The sequence below is a fragment of the Neofelis nebulosa genome, chromosome 2 (assembly GCF_028018385.1).
Source record: "Neofelis nebulosa isolate mNeoNeb1 chromosome 2, mNeoNeb1.pri, whole genome shotgun sequence".
Taxonomy (NCBI): domain Eukaryota; kingdom Metazoa; phylum Chordata; class Mammalia; order Carnivora; family Felidae; genus Neofelis; species Neofelis nebulosa.
In genome coordinates, this window is record NC_080783.1 from 128,873,067 (window position 1) to 128,886,469 (window position 13,403).

Consider the following 13,403-nt stretch of genomic DNA (forward strand, 5'->3'; position numbering starts at 1 on the left):
AGAGGAGTCACGGCTGAATTGGACCCAAATCTCCGTGTCCAAAAAACCTGTTTACCTCGGGTTCTGAATGTTCTCTTAAAATAATGATGGAAGATGTACTTCTTAGAGCACCTCAATATACCAAAGTAGTGAATGGATAAAGAAGATATGGTGTATATATACACAATGGAATATTACTCCGCAATCAAAAAGAATGAAATCTTGCCATTTAGCAACAACGTGGATGGAACAAGAATGTATTGTGCTAAGCAAAATTATTCAGAGAAAGGCAAATGTATGCTTTCACTCAAATGTGGAATTTAAAAAACAAAACAGATGAACATATGGTAAAGGAAGGAAAAATAAGATAAAAACAGAGGGAGGCAAACCAAGAGACTCTTTTTTTTTTTTTTTTTTAAACTCTTTTTTTTTTTTTTTTAATTTTTTTTTTCAACGTTTTTTATTTATTTTTTTTGGGACAGAGAGAGACACAGCATGAACGGGGGAGGGGCAGAGAGAGAGGGAGACACAGAATCGGAAACAGGCTCCAGGCTCCGAGCCATCGGCCCAGAGCCCGACGCGGGGCTCGAACTCACGGACCGCGAGATCGTGACCTGGCTGAAGTTGGACGCTTAACCGACTGTGCCACCCAGGCGCCCCCCAAGAGACTCTTAAATACGGAGAACAAACTGGTTTGCTGGAGGGGTGTTGGGTTGAGGGGAGGATGGGGTAAATGGGTGATGGGCATTGAGGAGGGCACTTGTTAGGATGAGCCCTGGGTGTTATATGTACGTGATGAATCGATAAATTCTCCTGAAACCATTATTACACTATATGCTAACTTGTATATATTTAAAAAAAGATAACGGAGGCTGTACTTCTTAGAGAACCTCAATATACCTAAAATATAAATGTCTAGGTGCTTCCATAACTTGGAAAAATCACAAATGAGGAAACATGGCAAACGCGGTGCTCGCAAACGGAGTAAGCCCCTGAAAACAAATTTCCTCAAGAGAAGCGTTGGGTTTAGGGTGACTGGCGCTTGGAGGTCCAGCGGGGAGCCTGGCTTCGCCCAGCTGGCAGGGTGAGAAACGTACAGTCATTGGTCAGGTCCCTCGCACGCCGCCAGGAGGCCCCGCCTCCTCCAAGGAAAGTCTCCCGGACACACGCGCGCGCAGGCGGCCTCCCCGCCCTAACCCACCGGATGAAGTCTGTTTTAGAACCGCTCTCCACACAGCCCCCACCTGCAGACTTCCGGCCGGCTGGTCGATACCGCCCCGCCCCTGAGGGCAGGGATGTTGGGAAACACCAATCACGGAGAGCATGTGGTGAGAGTGGGTGGGGCCTGAGAGATTCGAAAGGAGCCCCACCCCCCTCAGGGCTGATTCCCGGGACTAAGTGGTGGGAGGCAAGTGCTTTCTGCGAGAGGTGAGGCGGGGCGGAAAGTAAAAACAGAGGGTGGGCTGGAGGTGTGGTATGGGTGTGGTGCCGTGTGAGTGGAAAGGTGGTTTGGGGAAAGAGAGAACCGGAGGATGGTGGCGGAGAAGAAGATGGGGCGCGCAGACCGCCCCCGGTGAGAAGAGCCCAGGTTGTAGGGGGGCGGCAGGGCAACCTGAGGAGGGGGATGGTGCTTTCTCGGCACCTTCCCCGGAGTTCACAGGGCTAGTTACAGGGGCAGGTGCTACCCCTGGGACCCTTGCTTTATCTCCAGCATGATCCTCATCCCCTGGCTTGCACCCTGCGTTTAGCTGGGGGCCTTGGGCAGGATGGAGACCTGAAGAAAGGTGTATTATGTCTCCAGCTCAGGTCAAATCTGACTCGTGCACCTGCTGGCTGGAACATGGAAGATTTAGAGGAAGGTAAGAAAGTAAGGAGGGCGGAGTAAGGCGCTGCGACTGAGAACGGCGTTAGGGACCCGAGGCTGGCATTCCTTCCTTCCTCCCCTACAGATGTAAAGTTCATAGCAGATGAGACCTTGGACTTTGGAGGGCTGTCACCATCTGACAGGTACCAGCCTCTTTAACCTACTTGCTTTCCTCCAACAGTGCCTGTCTGCCTCTGTCCCCTTAGTGCTGAAGTATTGTCCTCTGGGGTCTGGGTTGGTAATTGGGGTTGGGTGCCCTGGGGCTGCTGGGTGACTTGTTGACATGGGCCCCTGTGACACTTTTGGGGGAGGGGAAAAGGGATAAGCTGGAATGAGATTTCAGGATGTTAAGAAGAAGGGTAAGTGGATTTGCTCCGTCCGCATCCTGGCATAATTTCCAGTGTCGGTAAGTGCTAAAGGCCTATGAGGCCTCATAGAACGGGGCATCTCATCACCTAGAGACCACCCTCACAGCCAGCATGGGCTTCCGGGTTTGGGGTTGTGTCCCTGGCTCTGTTGTGGAGGAGTTGCCCAGTCTCCTTTGCAGTCTCCTGCTCTCTTCTGTGTGGGCATGGCGCCTGGTTTGTTTTCTGTCTCAGTCGTGAGGAGGAAGACATAGCAGTGTCGGTGACTCCAGAGAAACCCCTCCGAAGAGGACTCTCCAATCGAAGTAATCCAAATGCAGTGGCCCCAGCCCCCCAGGGGCTGAGGCTCAGCTTGGGTCCCCTTAGTCCAGAGAAACTGGAGGAGATTCTCCACGAGGCCAACCGGCTGGCAGTTCAGCTGGAGCAGTGTGCCCTGCAGGAGCAGGAGAGCACGGGTGAGGGCCTGGGGCCTCGCAGGGTGAAGCCCAGCCCCCGGCGGGAGACCTTTGTGCTGAAGGACAGCCCTGTCCGAGACCTGCTGCCCACTGTGAGTTCTTTGACTCGGAGCACCCCCTCCCCAAGCGGCCTGACACCCCGACTCCGGAGCAGCGATAAGAAGGGGTCAGTCAGGGTTCTCCGGGCAGCATCTGGAAAGAGGCCCTCCAGTGTGAAAAGGGTGAGTTTGGAGGACCTGGGTTGGACGTGTGCCCTCAGACCCAGTGCGTGACTCGGTACAGCCATAGAGTGGTTTCCTCGTTGGTAAAGTGGGGATAGTAAAATTCTACCTCAGGACTGTTTGAATTGAGCAAAATACCATAAGCAAAGCACTTAGCACAGTGTCTGTGCATAACTCTACACGGTCTATAATAAGCTCACGATAAATGGTATTGGTGAGGATGACGATGTCGGCAGCGAATGTCTGCCCTTGCTTCCTGGGATCTAGGCAGCTCTCCACCTCTATTCCTCAAACAGCCAGCAGAACAGATTCTTTTTCCATTCTAGTCCTATTTTTTCTCTCTTGTATTTCAGGAGTCACCCACTTGCAATCTGTTGCCTACATCCAAAAGCCCAGCATCTTCTCCTCTTGCCCGATCTACTCCTCCAGTCCGGGGCAAAGCTGGGCCCAGTGGGAGAGCAACAGCAAGTGAGGAGACTTGGGCAGCAAAACTGTGGGTGAATGGGAGGAGGGAGGGTATGGAGCTGACCCCAAAATTCCTCATCTCCTCTCCACCAGGCCCGCCTACCCCTGTCAGACCAGTCTTGGCCCCACAGCCTCCTACCGGCAACTCTCAGCGCCTCTCTCGGCCGCAGGGAGCAGCTGCTAAGCCTTCCAGTCGACTGCCTGTTCCCTCTGCCATCCCCAGGCCTGCCAGCCGAATGCCACTCACCAGCCGGAGTGTACCACCCAGCAAAGGTACCCTGCCTCCAGCTTCTCTGCCACCTCGGAAAGGACTTCCACGACCAAGTGCTGTAGGGCACAGAGGTGAGGAAGAGTGGATGTAATGGCTGGAAATCAGGAGGAAGAATGCCTACCCTTGGCCAGCTTGAATGCACCCTCCCAGAGCTGGGAACAGTGACCCCTTTCTCCATCTTCATTACAGCCCAATTTGAAGATGGGGAGACTGAGCTAAGGAGAGATGTGGGCCCGGGCAAAGAGTGTGAACTGTGGTTTTCAAATACTTTATGTTTTGTAACCTTGGGTGGGAGGAAAGGCACTAATCCCAGACTCACTCGGGGAGGGTCATTTGAACTTTCTGCTCACTTATTTCTTTTGTTAACCCCCATCAAGTTCCTGTTTCCCAGCGGCCAAATCTTCCCATCACTGCTGCCACTCGCAGCAACCTGCAGCCCCCCAGGAAAGTGGCAGTCCCAGGACCCACCAGGTAAGACTGGTCGAGATGCTCTCTCTGCCCTGTCACTGAGGCTTCCAAACTGTTAGGCACACCAGCCCTGAATCCTGTGTGGCAAGATGGGAATGAAGAGGGGAGACTAGAGGGTCAGGGAGTCCCATTTCTTCCTTCCCTGAGGAACCTCCACTCAGCTCGGTGACAAATAGGCTTGAAGAAGAGGGGAAGTTTGTTTATTTATTTAGAGAGAGAGAGAGCAGGGGAGAGGGGCAGAGGGAGAGAGAGAAAGAATCTTAAGTAGGCTCCATGCTTAGCACACAGCCTGACTCAGGGCTCGATCCCACAACCCTGGGATCATGACCTGAGCTGAAATCAAGAGTCAGATGCTCAAGCAACTGAGCCACCCAGACAGCCCAGAAGAGGGACAGTTTAAAGCAAGTTCTTCCTTCTGACTCTTTAGGTAAAGAGATCAGTCAGCAAGCAAAAATTCAGGAGCAAACCACTACAGTCACTGCCTGGACTCACCTCTACTCGACCTCCCAAGCCCTCTCATGGAAGGCAGGCCCTGACTCCAGAAGATTCTGGCCCAGGAGCAGGAGGAAAAGATGCCACCAGGGCTGGTGCCCCAGGAGTGAAGAGATGGGAGATGGGGTGGATTAGGGTTGAGCTGGAGGGGAATCAAACTCTGTGGGTTGAAAGAGGATTAGGAAAAAGAGGTCACCTCCCAACAGTGAAATTAACAAGCAGAAAATGAGAAATGCAGGAGAGTGGTTTGTCCTCTTCCACCCCCACTCTTGTGTTCAGTCCCAGAGAGTTTGATCTTCTTCCCAGGCTTTGGCTCACTGGACATTTACATGTGAATGGCCTCTGTAGCTAACCTCCCTGCTCTCTGAGGAACAGTCCTGAATCACATCCTCTACTGGATGCAGGCCTGTTTGGAGAGGCAGAGGCAGGCACCTGGTCTCTAGAACTTATTTCCTGTGAATTCTGTGACTCTTAAGATGCCAATTTATGATAAGCTTACATCGATCTGCGTTTTTCTAAAATAAAATGAATGTATTTTTATAATCTCTGTATGTGTGAAAGTAAATGCTCCAATTTCAAACAAATACGTAGTAAACTCCTGTGTTATTCCAATGAGGGAGCCAGGAGGAGCCTCCCAGGCTGGGGCCTCAATAGGCCGAAGGCTTTTGTGATTGCAGCTCATCCAGCTGTGACTATCCACCCTCCCTTTGTTGGCATTAGATGGGAACAAGCTGCCTTTTCACAGGATTTATGTTACTGGAAGGTCCAGATCAAGTAAAATATAGCTTGATTCACACTATGTGAGGTTATCAAGGGTCTTGGTCAATTATTCATAGCCTAAGCTTGCTAAGCTTGGGTGTCCTTTCCTGGCAAGAGAATGAAGCCTTTTTTTTTTTTTTTTTAAGTTTATTTATTTATTTTGAAAGAGAGCGAGAGAGAGTGGGAGCAAGGGAGGGTCAGAGAGATAGAGGGAGAGAGAGACTCCCAAGCAGGCTCCACTCTGTCAGGGAAGAGCCCAATGCGGAGCTTGAATCCACAGACTGTGAGATCATGACCTGAGCCGAAATCGAGTTTGGACACTTAACCTACTAAGCCACTCAGGCACCCGGAGAATGGAACCTTCTGAGAATGCCTCATCATCTAGCCTGCGGTACTGAGATGAGGGGACCCTTTGATGGGTCCCCTGGTATTCAGCTTCACTGACTGCTTCGGTAGAAGATACTGGAACACCTCGTCACGTATATTAGAATTGGTGTTCTCTTCTTATGTCCCCTCCTAGACGCGAGGGTTGGCACTAGGTTTTAGAAATCTCTGCAGTGTTGTCATTTGTATGTGGCAGAGAATTTCATTTATTTATTGAAAAAATAAATTTGAGTGCAAGATGGTGGGGGGTTGTTGAATGAATGACAGAGACTCATTTAACAGATTTCGCTAAGCCTTTGACTCACAGCCTTTGACTCTTGCAACCAGAACCAATTCAATTCCTTATGAGTTTTGAGACAACTTCCCTCTTAGAAGGCTAGGCTGTGACTTACGGAAGGCAATAGGCAACTGGGCAGAGGGAGTGGAGTGTCAGCTGGTGTCCCCCGCCCCCCACATACATATGCCCACAAGCACCCTACATGGGCACTGAAATGTCCTTCCCCAGAGGCCCTCCACTGCTGTCTTCTCCTTTTTATGGCCGATCTTAAAGTTCATGTAACACATTTCACCTATATCACAGTGACAGCTGCCTAGATGTTCACCCCTCTCCCTGAGCCTCTATCAGCAACTCCTACAGCCTCTGGGATTCCAAGAATTGAGTTGGGGGAGGGGATGTGGAAACACACTTGACTGGCTCTGGAGAAATCTGGCAGAGGCCAGAAAACCTGAGGTGTGTTCCCCAGCTGTGTCCTGCGCGGGTGTCTGGCGAGCAGGGCCTGTTGGTGACTCCCGGCTCTGGCAGAAGCGCTGGAAGGTCGGCATGCCCAGGCAAGCACTTAGGTGTGGCCAGCAGATGGCACGTGTGTGTAGCTTGGGAGACAAAACCAGCCGCAGACCCATGTGCTGTTGCCACCTGGTGGCCGGAAAGGACAAGGCATGTTCCTTTTGCTCTCGGTCAGTCTTGAATTTCGTAACCCCCACCTCACCCCATCCCCACCCACCCCCACCCCCACCCCCATCCCGCCCCAAGCCGGCTTAAGCAACATTCCGTAGGCAGTGCCAGCGAGGGCGGAGGCCCACCTGCCACAGCTGCCTTCCTTGTTCAGCTACCTGCTTCCTTCCTTCCCTTCAGGTCCGCCTTTCTAGTTGTCTCTTTATGCTCTCTAACCCCGCCCCTGCCCAGTAGCAGCAATGAGGGAAGCCAACATTTACTGGCCTCTTACTCTGCACTGTGAACTGTTTTAAGCGCCTTACATGTGCTAACTCATTTAAGTCTCATAAAAGCTCAATTAGGCGGATGCTCTTACCATCCTCATTTTGCAGGCAAAGAAATTAAGTCAGTCTGGTGCCCAGGGCTTGTGCTCTTGATCACTACCCACCCTCTAGTGCCCCCATGTTAACTCCCTAACTAGTTTGCTGAACAGACCTTTGAAGAAAATACAAAACTTGGGAAGAGAAGTAATGTTGCAGAACATGTAGTTGGCTTGAGTGTGAACTGCTGCTTCATTTCCAATGGCAAAACACACAAAATGGCCCAGAGAAGTAGTCAGGAGGTAGTCACTGAGCTTTGAATTCCTACCAGCCACTCAGCCACTCAACTCTGCCCTCCCTGCCTCCTGAATTCTATCCCCAGGACTCAGCCCCTAAGCGACTGGACCGGAAACCTGCCTGCTGTTTGCAGCCTCTCCAGCCACACAAGTCCCTCCTATCCTGGTGAAAAGGAAACCTTCCTGCCACCTGCCGCATCTTCCTTGGACATGCCAGGACATGGGCTCTGTGCTGATGAGGCTATTTGGTTACTGCTGGGGTGTTGGTAGAGGGACTAGCTCATCGGCTGCTTGGCATCTGAGTCCCCTGACCTCCTGGCCCACCTAGGGCCCTGCCTGCTCTTGTTTTCCAGAGCTGCCCTCTGGAAGGACAGGGTACCACACAGAAGCACGTGATGACAGTGCTCAACCCGCACAGAGCTATAGTTTATTCAGTAGTATGGGGAAATGAAAAAAACAAACACAAAACCCTACTGTATTTACAGTAACAATCAAACTGTACAATCTGATGGTTAGTATCAAGTTAGCATCCAGCATCTTTGTGTTGTTTAAGTCATCAGTAGTTAAAAACCAGTTAAATTTTTAACCCTTTGCAGGAATTGCTGAGGGGAGAGGTCAGGGGGAGAATCCATGGCAGAAAAGCCAAAAACCAGCCTTACAAGTGAGAAACAGGAACATTTTTTCCCCCACCCATAGCCTCTTTTTCTAGCCACCTGCTCCAGAGGAAAGTCAGTGACAAGTCAGGAGTACATGCTTAGCATAAACAGTAACTCAAATGAATTGCAGTTGGCAAAACTGAGGAGGCCGGAGGAAAGGAGGCAGGAGATGACAGCCTGGAGCAGGGGAAGGGCCTCAGGCCCCCACGCCAGGATTGCTGGGTACACACCCAACCTGTCACAGCCACATCAGACCCCCTGGGACCGGACACGAACTCATCCCAACACAAAAAGCAAATAAATAAAATATATATTAACTCTCTCTTCGCAGGGAGCTGGGGGTGGGCGTGGGAGAGGGAGAGAAAGAGGAACAGGACCCGGTCCTTTGAAGAAGAGAGCCAATTCCAAGAAGGGGTTAAAAATAGAACATGTCTCAGAGGCCACAGCAGGTCAGACAAAGTGGGATTCGTCTGATCTTGGGTGGGGTAGGTGAGTGGACACCAGAACCCAGGCTTGAGACCTGTGCTTTAGACATCTGGGGGCGACTAAGCCAGCCCTGGATTTACTCTTCCTCCCCGTCCCACCCACACCACAGCAAAGAAGCGCAACTTAACACACGACTGGCCTTCCCCATGCGGGTCAGGCAGGAAAATGAAGCACTTTTGGGTCAGCGAACTGAGCAAACGCCTGGACTGCAGCGCGTGGCCAGAGTCCAGGGAGAGAAGAGGGGCTGGGGTGGCCCGGCCGCCGCCCAGGGGCACGGGTTCCCCTCAAAATGTGTTCATGCAGCATTTGGGGGTCTGGGGGCGTGGAGTCCTTCTGCCCCCTCACCAGACAGGGCTTTTTTCAGTTCCTGGGAGGGGCAGCACAGGCAGAGTGAGGAGTGCCCTCCACCTTGACGCCCTCACCATACTGAGGCCTGCCGGGGTGCAGCCTGCAGGGCTTGATGCCCTTGGGTGCATGTGGCTTTGTCCTTTCCTTTTGGTGATGGCAAATGAGGGGCAGGCCCCCCAAAAGTCCCTCTCCTCCCAGAGGCACAGCAGATGGGAAACTGAGGAGAGGCTGGGAAGTATCCTGGGAGGTCCTATCCTCTTTGGGAAGGGAAAGGGGAGTCAGTTTCCAGCATATAAAAAAAATTAATCCCTGAAGTCATGAAGAGTGGAGATCCTTTTTTAAATTCTTTTTTCCTCTTTTCTGAAAAACTTTGTCTTGGAGATGTTGGCCCCAGGGGTCCAAAGTGCAGTGAAGGGGATGGTGGGGGAGGGAGTTGGCACTAGATGGCCTTGGGTGGGGTGGGCGCCCCTCCCGGCAAGGCCCAGGCTCCTCAGATGGACGTTTCGTCGCTGCTGCGGGCAGGCGGTGGGGAGCAGGGGCAGGATAGAGCACAAGACAGGAGTGGGGGCATGAGTGCAGCTGGGGAAGGTAAGGGAGCCTCAGGGTGTAGGAACCACCGGCCCAGGGTTAATGCAGGAAGTTAAAGAAGAGAAATCTGGAGAGGCAGGAAAGGAAAGTGACAGAAAAGGCAGACAGGGGGTTAGTTGGAGCAGAGAAGACAGGGAGAAGCTTCCACCAGGAGAAGGAAACAGAAAAGCAACCCCAGCTCCCCACCCTCCCTCACTTTGCCCGATGCGGGCTGAGCTGACCCCATGGGGCACCATGGTCTGTGGGCATGTCACAGTAAGGCAGCTGGCCAGCCCATCCGTCCCCCGACCGCCTGCCAGAGCAGCCTGGCGAGGCCTGGAAGCAGCTGTGAGCCCAGCCGGGCCTCTGAGGGGCTGCGCCCGGTCCCACCCAGCCAGCCTCACTCACTCGGAGCCCGACGAGTCCTCATCCACTGTGCCCGCCTTGATACTCATGGCGATGGGCATGACCCCGTTCAGCTGCTCCTGGAGACTCTGCCGGGGTGGAGGGCGGGGAGGGGGCCCGCCCCGGCTGCCTTCGCTGGCTGAGGAGCCCCGAGAAGACCCTGTGCCCTGCTCCAGGGGCAGCCGTAGGAGGCTGCTCTTCTCACTGATGGTGGGCAGATACTTCTTCTTGAGGATGCCTGTGGGGGGAGGGGGGGTGCAGGCGCCATGAGGAACAACTGGTAGGCTCATGGGACTGCCCTAGAGAGCCCTACCAGCCACGGGGCAAAGGTGAGTTGTGAGGTTGCCAAATGGGGGAGCATGGCAGCTGGGCATGCCCTGCTCACCTTTGTGAGGTTGGGCAGAAGGGCCTGGAAGGGGGCCCAGGGACCCCTCCCGAGGCAGGGCATCTCCATTCTCCCAAGGATGCTCCTCAGAGGCCCCATTTCCACTACTCTCCTTTGCTGTGGTCCCAAAGTCTCCTGGCCAGGGAGCCTTCCCGGACCCTGGGCCCCCATCTGGTGGAGAAAGGAAGTTGATAAGGCCCAGAGAAGACAGACAGCTAGGAACTCATTACCCTAGAATTCCAGGCCCTTTGCCCTCCCGTTGCCCCCGTCAAAGGCCAAAGCCCTGGCGCCGGCCCACCCTTGGGGGTACTGTGCAAGGGCAGTCTCTCAGCGCCAGGCCCCAGCAGGCTGTCCCAGCCTGGCTCTCCAGGGAAGGCGGCCTCCTCCTCCTCCTCCTCTTCCTCCTCCTCACTGTCTGATGAGTGAGTAGAGGCATAAGAGCCACTCTGATCATCTTCCAGGGACAGGTCACTGTCAGAGTCTGTGTCAGGATCTGGGAGGTGGGGGAGAAATCACGGCTGACCAACCTGCCTCTGCACACCCTCCACAAAAGCCAGGCAGCTGCCCCCCACCGGCCATCAGGGGCTTCTTTTCTCACCATGCTGCTGGTCTTGACCTTCCAAGAATAGGCTACCTGGGTCCCCAAGGCCAGGGGGCCCTTGGCCAGGGTTCAGTGTGGACTCTTCCCTGAGAAGACAAGGCCATGTTAGAAGGGTCAGCCCAGCCCTTTGCCTAGTGTCCCATTCTTTTTTCTCTCTCTTGTTTCCCTGTTCCTGCCCCATGCCCCTCCTACTTCTTTTTTTGTTTAAGTTTATTTATTTTGAGAGAGAGAGAGAGAGAGAGTGTGTGTGCACACATGGGGGAGGGGCACAGAGAGAGAGAGAATCCCAAGCAGGCTCCAGGCTGTCAGCACGAAGCCCGATGCAGGGCTCAAACCCACGAACCATGAGATCATGACCTGAGCCTAAGTTGGACGCTCAACCGGCCTGAGCCACCCAGGCACCCCCCTCCTGCTTCTAATTTAAGCTGCCACCAGTCAGCCAGCCACCAAGTGCGCTGTTCAACTCCCAGCAGGTGGCTGGCCTGGTTTCCAGCAGGCACAGCACTCTTCTCTCCTTGTGGATGCCCCCGTCACCAGGGCTCACCTCAGCAAGAAGGGGATGTAGCTGGGCTGACTCTTGCCCGAGCGGCTGGCACTGTGTAGAGAGCCTGCTGAGTCTCCGTACGGCTGGTAGAGCCGCCCATCTGCATAGGGGCTGGGGCAGTTGTAGGACTAGGCATGGAATGGAGAGGTCAGTAGGTAGGGGGAGCAGGCCGGGGTGGCCCCAGGACAGGGAGCAGAAGGGCCGAGGGAGTCTGCCCTAAGTTCTACCACCTACACGCCCAGGTCTGAAAGAGAGAGGCCGCACATCTCCGCTCCCCCCACCACTCCCATATCAGGGCCTGGTAGTAGCCATAGCTCTGCCGTACCTGGGCCAGCCCTGTGCACGCCAAGTACCCTGGACTCAGCTATATAAGGGCTTCCTGGTAAAAAATGGTACCGGGAATTATCTCCTGAGAATGTGCTGGACACAGAAAATCTACCAAGATCCACGAGGGATTCTCAGATGTTGGGCATCCGTGACTGGGTCACCTGTCTTGGTCACTTCCTCACCTTACTCTTCCTAGCTCTACACCCAACTCTTCTGAGTCAAAACCTTCCTCCCTACCCCCATGTCCTCCTCTTCCCAGGCCACACATACCATCTCACCACCCCTTCCTCCTTCCAGGAAAGGATGTAAGGATGAAGAAAAAACGGGGCAAAAAGCACAGAGAACAAGCTCCTTGGGCCTTCTGCTTCTTCCTCTCTGCCCCAGACCTCCCTGATCCCACGTCCCTGATCCCTGGCCCCCTCACCGAGGTCAGGGTGGACTTGGTGGTCAGCGCAGGGTCAGGGCTCGGCTTGCGGCTGCAGGCAAACTTGAGTGCTTTCCGGACCTCCTTGCTAAGCACCACATAGGAGAGGAAGATGAAGGGGCCCTGGCAGGCAAGAGGCAGCAGCTAAGTGCGGAATCGGGCACCCCATGGCCAAGCCTCACACCCCCATCTCCATGGGCCTGGGCCAGGTACCTGGATGCAATTGCAGGCAGCAAAGAGGTAGTGGAAGAGGAGGGTGTCACTGTTGACAGAGAGCAACGCCAGCAGCCACGTGGCGCTCAGCAGCAGGAGAACAGTGAAGGAAGGCCGCAGGCCTGAGCTGGAGAGGGGGAGGCTGTGAGCCCGGCCAGGAGGCCTCCCACACCGATGCCTGCCCACTGCCCAGGCACCCACACCCCATACTCACACAGGGCCTTTCTTCTCAAAGCCCTGCCGCTGGGCAGCACAGGAGGCGCGGGCTGCCAGGATGTACAGGAAGACACTCATCTAGCAGGGGAGGGCGATCATCAGGGGACAGACAGCTTCTACTCAACTCTGCGGGGGCCCAGCAGTTTCCCCATTCCTAAATGGGGACACACTCAGCCTGCTCACCCCCAGCCCACTTTCTAGCACCTACCGAGACAGCAAAAGCCACAGGGCCAGCAAAACTCCAGATGAGCGTATCATAGATGGAGAGCCAGCAGAAGTCAGGGTTCCCATAGCCCTCAGGGTCAAGGCCCACGGCTAGACCTGGGGGTATGGTGACAACAGCAGGGGAAGGGGTGGTAGGGCCTTGACACCAGTCAGGTGTCAAATGGGCTCACAGGGCCAGGTGCAGAGGACAAAGGGTTCCACCCACCATGTGTCCATGCCGACCTGTCCAGGATGGGGGACCCAGCCCCTGGTGGGGAGCCTCAAGGACTGAGAGGCATGCCTACGGAGAACTCAGCCTGGGTCATGGGGGTATGGGGCCTCTGGGACTGGGATGTGGGTGGGGAGAATGTGGCATGAAGGTGGACCCAGGGCCTAGGGATGCAGAACCTCAGGCCCGGGAAGGGGGTGGGAGGTACCTGTGATGAAGGCAGGCACACCCCAGCCCAGCATATAGTAGAAGCGCATGGGGCCAGCGTTGACGTCGCGCACCTCAGTGAGTGCCCGGTACAGGTGCAAGGCCTCCAGCAAGGCCCAGGAGAAGGTGCAGAGGTACAGGAAATGCAGCAGGATGGCGATGACTGTGCAAGCAAACTGGGGACCCAGCCATGCCCGGTCAGTGACCAGGGCACACCCAGAGTGTGGATTCTGTCTTGTCAGGGGAAGGGCCTGGGTGTAAGGTGGTGCTTCGGGAAGTGTGGGCCAGAGGAAGGTACTCCTAGGATGCCGGCAGCAGGGG

The 13,403-nt window shown here is 54.5% G+C and overlaps 2 protein-coding genes and 1 long non-coding RNA gene across 9 annotated transcripts in view; 1 reads left to right on the forward strand and 2 right to left on the reverse strand.

Moving 5' to 3' along the window:
• Positions 1-1,188, reverse strand: part of LOC131504250 (uncharacterized) — an 11,244-nt gene extending 10,056 nt beyond the window's left edge. The window contains exon 1 of the long non-coding RNA XR_009257881.1: positions 1,077-1,188. This is a non-coding gene — a long non-coding RNA (uncharacterized LOC131504250). The remainder of the gene's footprint in view (positions 1-1,076) is intronic.
• Positions 1,134-7,792, forward strand: PSRC1 (proline and serine rich coiled-coil 1). Of its 5 annotated transcripts, none has more exons than XM_058716308.1 (8): positions 1,134-1,307; positions 1,781-1,838; positions 1,929-1,986; positions 2,443-2,884; positions 3,238-3,352; positions 3,443-3,691; positions 3,998-4,091; positions 7,357-7,792. In XM_058716308.1, the coding sequence occupies exons 1-8, from the start codon at positions 1,275-1,277 to the stop codon at positions 7,538-7,540; spliced, it is 1,233 nt and encodes a 410-aa protein (XP_058572291.1). In that variant the 5' UTR covers positions 1,134-1,274; the 3' UTR covers positions 7,541-7,792. The 5 variants fall into 5 exon arrangements, with proteins under 5 accessions (XP_058572291.1, XP_058572295.1, XP_058572296.1 ...); XM_058716312.1 differs by lacking the exon at positions 7,357-7,792 and adding an exon at positions 4,524-5,123 and having other exon boundaries at positions 3,998-4,100; XM_058716313.1 differs by lacking the exon at positions 7,357-7,792 and adding an exon at positions 4,516-5,123.
• CELSR2 (cadherin EGF LAG seven-pass G-type receptor 2) overlaps positions 5,860-13,403 on the reverse strand; it is a 27,009-nt gene continuing 19,465 nt past the window's right edge. Inside the window, exons 24-34 of one of the 3 annotated variants that reach the window (XM_058716299.1) lie at positions 13,084-13,258; positions 12,651-12,763; positions 12,441-12,520; positions 12,227-12,353; positions 12,014-12,136; positions 11,263-11,390; positions 10,716-10,804; positions 10,416-10,610; positions 10,118-10,288; positions 9,736-9,970; positions 7,667-9,272 (exon numbers count right to left, since the gene is read on the reverse strand). In XM_058716299.1, the coding sequence (XP_058572282.1) occupies positions 9,251-9,272; positions 9,736-9,970; positions 10,118-10,288; positions 10,416-10,610; positions 10,716-10,804; positions 11,263-11,390; positions 12,014-12,136; positions 12,227-12,353; positions 12,441-12,520; positions 12,651-12,763; positions 13,084-13,258 (1,458 nt within the window). In that variant the 3' untranslated portion in view covers positions 7,667-9,250. Of the gene's footprint in view, positions 6,637-7,666; positions 9,416-9,735; positions 9,971-10,117; positions 10,289-10,415; positions 10,611-10,715; positions 10,805-11,262; positions 11,391-12,013; positions 12,137-12,226; positions 12,354-12,440; positions 12,521-12,650; positions 12,764-13,083; positions 13,259-13,403 lie in introns of those variants that run through there. The other 2 variants (XM_058716298.1, XM_058716297.1) reach the window with 2 other exon arrangements.

Excerpts from the sequence above, each read along its gene's own strand:
- PSRC1 (XM_058716308.1), top strand. The coding sequence starts at position 1,275 with ATGTTGGGAAACACCAATCACGGAGAGCATGTG. Across the intron at positions 1,987-2,442 it reads GGGCTGTCACCATCTGACAG|TCGTGAGGAGGAAGACATAG; the intron begins GTACCAGCCTCT and ends TTTCTGTCTCAG. Across the intron at positions 3,692-3,997 it reads AAGTGCTGTAGGGCACAGAG|TTCCTGTTTCCCAGCGGCCA; the intron begins GTGAGGAAGAGT and ends ACCCCCATCAAG.